This window comes from Tursiops truncatus, chromosome 5 (genome assembly GCF_011762595.2).
Source record: "Tursiops truncatus isolate mTurTru1 chromosome 5, mTurTru1.mat.Y, whole genome shotgun sequence".
Lineage (NCBI taxonomy): Eukaryota > Metazoa > Chordata > Mammalia > Artiodactyla > Delphinidae > Tursiops > Tursiops truncatus.
Genome location: NC_047038.1, coordinates 22,015,181 through 22,027,193, shown reverse-complemented (window position 1 = coordinate 22,027,193; position 12,013 = coordinate 22,015,181). Strand labels below are relative to the sequence as shown.

The window sequence follows — 12,013 nt, the reverse complement described above, 5'->3', positions numbered from 1 at the left end:
GACCAGAAAATAAAGTTCTCTCTTTCATCCAGTGTTTTTCATGCCCTATCACTGAGGTGTATGCCTTCACATTGTACTTAATACTTCCAAATATATTGTAATTATTTATTTTTCCAGTTATTAGCCAGTGATGTTAGTTACCTGTATGTATATTCAGGAGCCTCTCCTATATTTCTATGGAGACCTGAGTCTTTTTGTTGCCATCCTTTACGTCTCTATTGTTTTAAAGACCAGACTAAAGCAGGTGCTGTATCTGATGGAAAACAGATATCATTGGAATGTGAAAAGCGTCCCAGGGACTCTATAGACCAATGTTGTTCTCTTTCTTCCAGAGATTAAGGACAAAAGGGAGACATAGACACATACTGTGGGAGAGAAGAGCTAATTCCTCTTTATCATGCTGAATGATAATATTTCTCACAGTGTACAAAACTGGCTATTGGTCCTGTCAAGATAGGTAAAGAGTCTCTTCTCTAAATTGACTTCTGATTGACTAACTCACAATTGCAGAGCTAAAAACTGTACTGGATTGTATGCTTCCTGAGGAGAGGGACTTTATCTGAAGCATCTTTGTATCTTTTGCTCATGGGAAAGTGCCTAGAAACATTAGGTATTCAATAAAATTTTTGTTAAATGAATAAATGAATGAAAACAATGCACTAACAATGTGGAATAGAAACCAAGTCCTTAAATAGTGACTTACTGGATTTAGATTAAGAGAAGGAGATTAATGAAAACAAGTTTTTGCTAAAAGTCAACCATTATTACTAAAGTTTTTTTTTTTCTTTTGGCTGTGTCCCTTGAGGGATCTTAGTTCCCCCACCAGGGATCGGACCCGGGCCCCACGCAGTGAAAGTGCTGAGTCCTAACCAATGGACTGCCAGGAAATTTCCCCATTATTACTAAAGTTTTAATGACTGAAAAGAGAGAATCAAGATTCATTATATTGACTCCCTTATTCTTTATATGCAAACCAAGATTGAACCACCCACTTTCTTTGTGTGCCTAATGGAATAACAACAACAGAAATACCTAAACATTTTAATCTGAGACATTTTGTCCAAATCCAGGTGTTGCTATTCATTTTAAATTTAAGAACTTGATTAAGAAAGAAAAGCTGTTGAAACCATTTATAGTATCTGAACACATTTTTAAGCATGGCAATGCTTTTTGTTCAAGAAACACAATGTTATGATACTTCCAAGTTGACTCATTTCTCTTAAGTGTGCCTTTGATACTTTTTGCCAAGAGTTTGTCTAAGGGTCTCATGTGAATGGGAATGTGTGAGAATATAATGTATATAACCAGACTTCAAGGTCCCTGGAAATACAGAATGGGTAAAAAGAGAGAATAAAAGGGCTTTCAGTAATTTATATTTCTGCATATTAGACAAACTGAACATTTAGCATATACAAGGGAATATTTCAGGGACACACACTCTCAAGGAAATAAGGAATGTAATACACATAAAAGGAACCAAAGCACAAATGAAACACGTGGCTGAAATGTTTCCTTCAAGACATGGGCAATACACCACACTCAGAAAATAAAGATTGATGTGATTTTCACTATTGTATAAAAAGAATCTGGCTGGAGAAAGGGGATCTACTCCATCAGACCAGTAACACTGAATACATCTAAGTAGTTTTTCTTTGTTTTTGCTGTAATCAGTGGATCAATATAACATATTAAAAGTCACTTGGGAAAAGTACAAAGCCCAGTAGCTCATGGTCTGTTTCCAGAGTTATCAGTATGTTAAGTTTATTTGGTATCAGGAAAACAGGATTAGAATGAGGGTGGGCTGTGGATATAGATATGAATATGAAGAGTGCAGACAGAAGTAAGGGTGGCTCCCAGTGATGACAGGGCACCTGCCATGGTGGTTATGACTAAGAAAGATGGTAGCAATTGGAGCTATGGGTTCAGAAAAGGAGAGCAAGGAGGAGGTCCTAAATGAGGGCCAAGTCCCAGACCAGCACTAATAATACACCGGGTAGAGGCAGCCTATCTTGGCTTTAGGACTAAGCATTGTGGTGATTTGATTTTTATAGTGCTTAGTAATGGTGTGGAGAATACACTGGAATAACAGTCAATCAGCATAAACCAACATGAATGAGATATATTAACATTTTCATTATTTCTAGCAGAGTGGACGCTCTCTTTCTCTTCCTGGAAGACCAGTCCCACCCACCATCTCTACAACATCTCCTTGGGTATACCAGCCTGCTTATAGCTACTCTAGCAAACCAACTGATGGGCTAGAGGAAGCAAACAAGAGACTAACTCCTGGGGAAGCAGCAGCCAAGTCTTCTTTTGGTTTACTGGATGATGCCTTCAGACCCAGAAACATTCAGGAATCCATTATGGCAAATGTGGTCTCAGCAGCTCGGAGGAAGGTGCTTCCAGGGCCGTCTGAGGATTGGAATGAAAGACTGTCCTATGTCCCTCAAACCCAGAAGGCCAATATGGGCTCATTTGGAAGGCAAGAGTATAATGTTGCATTCCTACCCAATAATAGTATGCCCACCAACTCCCAACATGATTCACAGGTACCATATGCATATTATAGGCAGCCTTCCAGAAATGATTCTGAAATAATGTCCATGGAGACCAGGTCTGATTACTGTGTTTCAGTAACCAATTGCAACTATAACCCACACCCTAGGGGATGGAGACGCCAAACATGAAAGTTAGAAGAACTGATCATGTGCCACTTATAATTTTTTTTTAATGTTTCTTTGCAGTGGTTTTGACTTTTCCAACAGATTTAGATTCACTTTTGATCTTGGCTTGTTCTCATAGGTCATTTATCTGAGTTTGTGTGTGTGTGTGTGTGTGTGTGTGTATGCACATGTGAGTGTGAATCACTTCCTTCTCTGCAGATGCATAGAGAATTTCTTTGAAGAAAAATTCATTTTCTGTGCTGATGGCACTTATACGTAATTCATAATCTTAATTCCATTTTTTTCATTAATATGGAGTAGTCTAGGCAACTAAACTCTCTCAATTAAAATGAAATTTAAGTATTTTCTTGTATGTGCCTTAGTCTAGGATGGAATTAATGAAATATGGTATGCTAATTGTCATTAGCAGTAACAGCAAGAATATATAACATTGGAGAATTTTTCAATGGGGATATGACAATGAATAATAATTACATAAAAAGGATTTCCTTGGTGGCATTTTAAGCATTTCTCTGAAATATATTTTAAAATCTGATAAAATTTGGTTTTTGGAATTGAAATATAGATGTTCTCAGAAAGAAATAAATATTTGAGAGTAAGACAATTATACATTTCAGACGGATTTTTGAGATAAATGGCGTAATATGTGGGGAATAGAAAGATTTAGGTACAGGATTTACTTTTTTTTTTTTTTTTTTTTTTTGCGGTACGCAGGCCTCTCAGCGGCCACGGCTCACGGGCCCGGCCGCTCCGCGGCATGTGGGATCCTCCCGGACCGGGGCACGAATCCGCGTCCCCCGCATCGGCAGGCGGACTCCCAACCACTGCGCCACCAGGGAAGCCCTACAGGATTTATTTTTAATCTACTTAAAGCCAGTAGCCTGAGACAGGAATAGATTCTGGGTTCAGGCGTTCTCATTTGTCAAATGAGAATATCAGATTATTTAATCTCTTGTATCCTTAACAGCTCTGATATTCTGAGTTTCTCTCATTTGTAGAATGACCCTTGATGCATTATGCATTTTTATTGCTCATCATATAAATATCAGATTAAGTTTAGGAGTGGATGAGGTCCCTGGTGTCACTACATGTATCATTAAAGGTCCAAGAGGAATTGTTGGGCGGCAGGTTTTGTGCTATGTGTTATGTGGAGTGAGGGTTGATGTGAAGCAAAAAAGCTATTAGTGGATTTAAGGAAGTGGTAGAGGATGTGTCTGTTATCATGCAAACGTAGGTCATGACCATTTATTTAGTTATGGAAAGCATGCCACAGAAGCCTATGCAACAAGTGGTGCTTCTTTAGAAAGACATCATTAGGATGTTCAAAGGAAGTTAAACAGTTGCTTGGACAATTCCATGACCCATGCCTTGTTAGCATGACCATGAGACAATCAGTCAAACACCTGCTCCTCACTGCCATACCCACAAAGTATTAAATACAAGGAAATTCAAAGTATTTTACATCATAAACAAGAATTGAGAACATTTTAAAATGAAAACATCTTGAGTGTTCAAAACTTTCTTAGGTTTCTAAATATGATTATTTTGTTTTGTTTTACATTTTTTGACTCTTGAATTTATCACTATGATGGTCTCTTTCACAGGATAAAATTTTTTTAAATTCCCAGGATACAAGTAATCCCTTATGTTGGAAACAAAGAAATAAAAAGTTGAAGAAATCACAGTAAATTCTATTGGTAATGGAGTCACCCAGATACTAATTTGTTCAGTTATTAAGAAGAGTACTTTCTAAATTTATAGTGTTAAATTATCTTAAATTGATACAGCATTAATTCTCTCAAATTATAAGATATAATTATTGATTCCTAAAGAATTCCTAAAGATTCCTAAAGAATTAAAAAAATAATGTCTGGTATATTGATTAATCTGTCAGGAATTCTCAGGAATCCCCACATAAAAATTCTTATAGTGATTCAGTTATTCTACATGTCAATGTTTTAAGATATGCAGAATTTAGCAGAAAAGATTTTGTGTGACAGGATCATATCCTATTTTGTTGCTTTCTTTTATGATGCTAGAAGTTATTTCCTTTACTCCTTAGATTTTAGATACTTCAATTCCAGAAGTTGATATACATTATATTATTCACTAAAACTTTCACTAGACTCAAAATAGAGAGAAGCAGACATTTTAAACTTAAATATTATTGTAAAACAACCATCTCCCTCTTTGCATGCACTAGATCAAAATAATCATGGTATTAAGCTATTTGAATTTATTCTAGACATCATGAAAATGACAGTACATGGCAGGAAAGTTATGCATTTTTCATTCACAAGGAAATGACTGTCTCATATTTTTATTAGAAGTCAATGTTTCAAGAAGTCACACTTTGCAGACATAATTCTGAAAAGCAGAAGTGCCATTGTCAAATCATCACAAAATGTATGGGTATTTATCTCCAGTTTACTCAAAAGGAGTAAAGTTAGATTGCTTACACTCAAGCTAGTGTTTGAGCTAAGGTTGCCATGCTGATATCTGATTCCTTTTGAGAATACCTAGATAACTACTGTTCTCACAAAAATAAGATCAGTTTGTCTTATATTCCAAATAATAGTCTTTTTAGAGAAGAGCTGTTGCTTTGTAAATATATACCACATGTGTTGTAAGACATTTTTCTACTAGTAGCAGTCACATAGGTACAGAGTTCTGTTCTACCATGGATTAAAAAGCATTCTCTAAAAGTACACTAATTTGGCACCTCCTTTCCATCTTGAGTTTAAATATATCATTGCATGTGTGTGAAGTGTCTGTTATTAAGATGATTTAAATACTGTGCTGTATTTTAAGTTTTATAACTGCACAATTCTAGTCCATTTATCTCTGAATATGTCTCATGTTTTGGCCCCATCACCCACACTGGAAAGGGCTACACAGTTAGGGCTCAAGCATATACATATATATATTAATCAATTGAAACTTTGGATAAAAAAATACATCAAATAGGCTCAGTTATTATAATTAGATAGGAACTGTAGAAATGTTTGTTTTTAAGAGAAAGTAGATTTTCACATTTGATTTCCTTTTAAAGTAGAAGTATCTACATTGTCCACACCTTTTCTTCTAAAATAGACTATGTTCTCCTGCTTATTAGCTTAACATTTCCACCTTTGTTAATCCCAATAGACTGTATTTGAAAGATGCATACTGAAAATCAAAATTGTATTAGTAATAAATATTAACTTGAAAATCAACTTAAACAGCCTTTTTATTTTTCCTTATAAAAAATTGTTTTGAAATAGTTTTCACTCCAAAGATTTAACCTTATCTACTACATATTTTTAAATTTTAGTTTCTACTGTATCAGCTTCCAGACACATCAAAAGAATTTCATGCTGGCTGGTAACATTTTAGCTATAACATTTAAAAACTTGTTGTGAGTTGTGAGTTTAAGTTTTATTTGGGGTCTTACTGAGGACTACAGCCAGGAAGACAGTCTCTCAGTAGCTCTGAGAAACTGCTCTGAAGAGGCAGGGTAGGAGCCAGTATACCTATGAATTTTTTTGCTAGGAAATACTGGTAGTCAAGCAAACATCTTAGTAAAAGATTATTGCTAATCACATAGAACAGATATCTCAAATTAATGATTTTTGTGCTTTTCTGCAAGAAACTGGGCTCACTGAAATTCTTCCTGAGATGTGCTTCTTAACTACCTAGGGGCCTGTTTATCCAAAGCACAGAATGCCTCATACGTTTTTTCCATGCTGTATTTTCCTCAGGGTGCACTGTTCTGTCGGTGGGCCAACTGCAGCAGATTCCGACTTAACCCTTTGTATAACTAGATGATGAGTGACACTCTCTTCTTTTTTTGTTCACATGACTGAAGATGCTAATGCCGTAGAAAAAGCCCCTTTCCTCTTAGGAATTCCTAGCACTCAGTAAACTATAAATCTCAAAACATGCCAAAAGATAAGTTATGTTATCTCCACGTGGAGCCAGCGGGCAGCCTGAGGCAAGGAGAGTCCAATTCCCTGGCTAGTCACCAGGAAGACAGCAACAGAGACGCTTCAGGACTAGCCAGTGTTTCCCTAGTCCACATAATACCAGAAGTATTTAGTGCAAAGTACTTTTCCTCAGTGGTTTTGGAAAAGAACAGGATCTGTGACTTCTCAAATTTAATGGAGCAGTATTTTTCACAAAGGGACATTTCATTATTCACAGCATTATAAAATGTGACAGTTTATATTTCTAGAAAGAGTCTGGCAATCCCCCCTATAAAAATCAAGTAATTTTATGAAAACCACTTAAAGAGGAAATGCCACCAGTGTATCTTGCTCTGATATTTTTTTCCTCTCTAAAGTTGTAGTGAAGAGTTGCTACATTGTACCTTCTTTGTCCTTGACTTTTCTGTCACTTTGCTTTTTTTTTTTAATGTATTTATTTATATTTATTTTTGGCTGCGTTGGGTCTTCATTGCTATGTGCAGGCTTTCTCTAGTTGTGGCGAGCAGGGGCCACTCTTCACTGTGGTGTGTGGGCCTCTCACTGCGGTGGCTTCCCTTGTTCCGGAGCACAGGCTCTAGGCACGTAGTCTCAGTAGTTGAGGCACACGGGCTTAGTTGCCCTGCGGCATGTGGGATCTTCCCAGACCAGGACTCGAACCCGTGTCCCCTGCATTGGCAGGCGGACTCCCAACCACTGTGCCACCGGGGAAGTCCCTATGTCACTCTTCTTAATAAACTGTCCTCCATTCCCACCTCCAGCCAAGAGGAAAAAGCTTCACCACCTCTTCAGCATTTTGAGATTTATGCTTATTACTTGAGGGTCTGAAAAGGCTTTGTAGAGCAGGACTGCCTCACCATGATGATTTGAATAAATGTGAGGTTTGCCCTAAATTACCAAATAAATTATAATGGGGTATATGTAGGCAAAGGCACAATTTTATGTAAGCCCAAACTGACCTTGAAGAACCCTGTCTACATTACTACGAACATTCAGAGGATCCTGCTTAGCCTTTCGTCAGCATCACCTCTTCTAGAAAAAATTATCCATTTAGACAACTGAGCTATAGTTGTATTCTGCAGGTATAGTGCACATGCTGGAAAGTAAAGTGCCATCCTTAAACTAGGGAAGATACACTGTTTGTACTGCCCCTACTCCCATTTGGATGGAGCAACCATTTTTTAAGCAGCAGAGAAATCTATGACAGGAGTCCACAGCAGCTTTTTAGGACCCAGGGCCAATCCCTGACCCAGTCAGGACTAGCCTCATTTCAAGAAGTTGGTAGTTTTTCCTGTTATTCTACATATCATTCATACCATAGCCTTCTGCCAGACCAGTAAGTAAATAGGACAGAGAAGAAGAATAATTTTAAAATAAATAAATAAATAGGGAGGGGTTTTACCTATTTTTTCATAACTTGGTTTTATTTGGAACTTTACGCCAGTTAAATTTTGTCCTTAAATTCGAATGATATCTTCTCCGGTTTCTATCTACAGTAACTACAGCTCTGATTATCAGCAATACAAAATGCCTTTAATTGATTGAAGCTGATACTTACTAGGGGGCTAAGAAGAGGAATAAGAACCCTGATTTTGTGATAAAACAGCCAAAGTTCAATGCTCAGCTAAGCCAAGCCCTAGGTCCAGCATGAATTTGATAAAGAAAATAACCAAAAAGAGGGCAGAGGTTTCATGTCCTGCAGTGTTCTGCAGTAGTGGTGTTTGAAAATCTTACAGTGTTTCCAAGAGAGATTCAACTTCCACAAGATGTTTTAATAAGCAAAGTATCTGGATTTCTCATTTTGCATAAAAAAGAAGGCACTGAGAAAGAAATAAGAATTAACTGTTCAAGGACTAAAGTGCTATCAGGTAGAAAAAAATCAGAGGTATGAACAAATTCTATAAATATTTTACTTGAGGAAGTTGCAAAATGATTTGTAACACGTTTTTATTTCACCATTACCCTGCTATAAAATTAACAAAGCACATTAAAAGAGGGCCATTCCAAGATGAATAAAAAAGAAAGGGGGGTGAATTTTAGCCATAAGTATAAAACAAATGATTTTACTACCATGAAGACACTGATATTTATGGCACAAATATTTCCATAAAACATGCATTGCATTCACTTTAAGAGATCTCCCTTCAGGCATTAAATTAACCAACTTTGAATTTTTCCCGAGTTATTATTATTTGAAGTTACCAATAGCAAGATTTGATTTTAATCTAAGAAAATTGTGACTTTGGTGAATACAGCAGAATTATAAGGTCAGCAAGTAATGCTCATCCTGATTTTTAATTTCTGTGACAAAAGGAAACATTAAATTTTATCAGCCTGAGCAGGTTTAAAAACACTGAATGATATTTCTGTTCTGCCCTAGACTTTTTTTCTTGGTACAGTGAATGTACCCAGAATTGGGTTTAAAGGAAGAGCAAATTCAAATCCTTTCCCTAAGTGGAAAGCTAATATAAATGGGCTCACCATAGTCTATGGCTATAGACTCTGCAGATTTTAAGAAGAGAACCTGAGGAAGGAGAATGGAATGTCACAGTTGGTGGACATTTAGTAATTCCGCTAGAATGTATCACTTTTAACCAGGGCACATAAAGCCCTTTTGTTGGCAGCTCCAGGAACTACTGTCATGGGGAGATGGATGCATTCACTTATCAGTCAGCAACCCTTTATCATTTACCTACTCAGGGCTAAATACAATGCTTCATGCCAGGGATGTATTAGTGAATAAAATGTGGCCTCTGTCCCCAGGGAGCTGATAGTACTAATAGAAGGTACAATGTAAGGAGACAAGAATACTGATAGGATTGTACACAGAGATTAAGAGAAGAGCAAAAAGCAAAACAAAAAAACCCCCAGCCTTAAGGGTGGGAGGATTGCTGTATGCAGGGTGAAAAGGTCCTCAGAGAAGCCTTTTAGAAGAATTCATGGCAGAGTTGAGTCTTAAAGATTGAGTGACTGTACTCACCTCTATTGGTAGAGGTGAGTACAGCAAAGAAAGAGCCCATTCCAGACAGAGGGCACAGCTAATAAACTCCAGGCAGTTCTGTGTTATTGCTGGATAATAAAGGGAGAGTCAGAAAGCAGTGGATTTTATCCCACAGGGAAGGATAAACTTTTTCTTTTTGTAAAAGGCCAGATACTAAGTACTTTAGGCTAAGAGAAGCATATGGCTTTGACTCAACTCTACAAAAGTGGCTACAGCTAATATGAAAATGAATGAGCCTGGCGTAATAAAATATTATTTATGGAGACTCTAATTGAAATTTCATATAATTTTCACAAGTCATCAAATATTATTAAAAAATTTTTTTTCCAACCACTTAAGTCAGCAAAGGGTTGCTTCCAGCCCGCGCACCGCAACAAAAAGATCCCACATGCAGCAACGAAGATCCCACGTGCTGCAACTAAGACCCGATGCAGCCATAAATAAATAAATAAATAAATAAGGCATTAGGCCAAATTTGGGCTGTTGGCCATAGTTTGCCTATTCCTGCTGTCAGGCAACCATGGACAGCCATTAAAGAATGTTAAACAGGAACTGGCCTGACCTAGTCCTCTTGGTAGGAAGTTCATTTTGGCAGCAGTGGGGAAGATACATTTGAGAGAGGACGGTCCAAGGAAAGAAGGACATGCAGAGCTGTCAAGTCTTTTCTGTGAAAAGGAAGCACGGTTTGCCTCCTTGAACACTTTGTACTAAATCAGTCAACACTAGGGTACCCCCTAAATGTCCCTTCCCTCCCCCATTACTGCCCACTCCCTTCTCTGCCACAGTGCCTCCTCCTCCCATCTCACCCTCCTCATCTCACCACCCCTGTCCCAAACACACAGCATGGCTGCCAGCTGGCCTGCTCTTTAAAACTCTTTCAACAGAACAGAGAACAGGGAATTGTGCTGAAAGAGTGACCCCCAGTAGCCCCACTTCTCTAATTTCTGGGAAGACGGTAATGGCTGAGTGAGCACTAGGGTGACCCAGCCTTCCTCCAAGCCATCAATATATGTTACAGATGTGGTTACAATCTTTGGAACATTTATTTTCCAGTTGACAGGAATAAATCTTTTTTTTTCTTTTGCATTTGGCAGATTAAGTAATGTGCCGTCTTCTTTTCCTGCAGCATAATCTAAGATTTTATCCTTTGCTAAATAGTCTTGATTTCAAAGCATTTAAAATTAAATATGCCACAAAAACGCTTTGATACTGAAATTATTTTAATAGATTAAGAACTAAAATAGGAATATCTTTGGTAAGTTTCCAAAACTCATGGACTATTAAAATGAGAAGGGGACCTAGACACCATATAATGAAACACAGGAGGGATTTTGAAAGCCAAAATGAGTACCAGGTTCTCTTTCCTTTCAATGTTGTGTTCCTTCTTCAAAGAATTGATTGCAGAGCTTTTCTAACCCAATATCTGCTAAATTTAAGACGACAGTATTATCCTACCTTTGGTACAATGCCATTTTCAAACATGAATGTTGCTGTAATACCAATTCCATTTTAAGCTCTTAAGGCGCTTGATGTGTATAGACCTGAACCAATGTGATGTTTTTCCAGACACGGCCCATGTTAACATCCCTCCTCCCTTCCTGTTCTACAGACAAGAGATGATGTCATTGGCAATCGAGGGGATAGTTTTATGGTGCACTCTATCATTATCTCCATCCTCAAATCCTCCCAAAGTGGAGAAACACAAAATGAAGGAGAAGGAGTGGAAGTAGTGGAAGATGTATAATATTTGTGCTTCTAAAAGAGTAAAGCAGAAAAAGTCAGAGTTGACTACAATTATAACTCATTCTAACTAAAGCAGCTCTGAAGTCTGGAAATTGCCAGTCTATTATACCCACATAAACAAACAGTTCAAGTTCAAGAATGATGTGAAAATCTTTCAACAGGATGATATGTGAAAAATTATGACAAAGTCACAAGAGTTTAATTATTATGCATTTTCAAAAACAGAAAAAAATCGGAGAAGTGTCACAAAATCTAGGCAATTCTGCCACATATTCTTCTGATCTGCTTTGATTTCATCACATATGTCAATCCAAATGAACCTTCTTAAACATGGCAAGGTGCAGATTTGCACTGGAGACTTAGCTGTTGCTTATCTATTTTCACAGAATTAACAACAATCTTATTCAATAATCCAGAAAACAATTAATAGGGATTTATTTGACATAATTTACTTGAATGATTATTCTCTTTCACTGCATTCATCCAATCACTCATCAAGAATACAGTAAGTAAAAAAAAAAAAAAGAATACAGTAAGTATTTTTTAGGTGATAAGCACTCTGCTAAGTAGAAAGAGTGATGATGATGATAGTCACTATAGATACTGGAAATGTACCAAATCCT

General features: G+C 37.2%; 2 protein-coding genes across 6 annotated transcripts in view; one reads left to right on the top strand and one right to left on the bottom strand.

The window, feature by feature from the left end:
* The window catches only part of SYNPO2 (synaptopodin 2), a 172,229-nt gene extending 166,330 nt beyond the window's left edge, over positions 1-5,899 (top strand). Inside the window, exon 5 of one of the 3 annotated variants that reach the window (XM_019927870.3) lies at positions 2,148-5,899. In XM_019927870.3, coding sequence (XP_019783429.2) covers positions 2,148-2,687 — 540 coding nt within the window. In that variant the 3' untranslated portion in view covers positions 2,688-5,899. Of the gene's footprint in view, positions 1-2,144 lie in introns of all 3 variants that reach the window. The other 2 variants (XM_073804890.1, XM_073804889.1) reach the window with 2 other exon arrangements.
* Positions 1-12,013, bottom strand: part of LOC109548757 (uncharacterized) — a 304,090-nt gene that overhangs the window by 193,547 nt on the left and 98,530 nt on the right. The window lies entirely within an intron of this gene.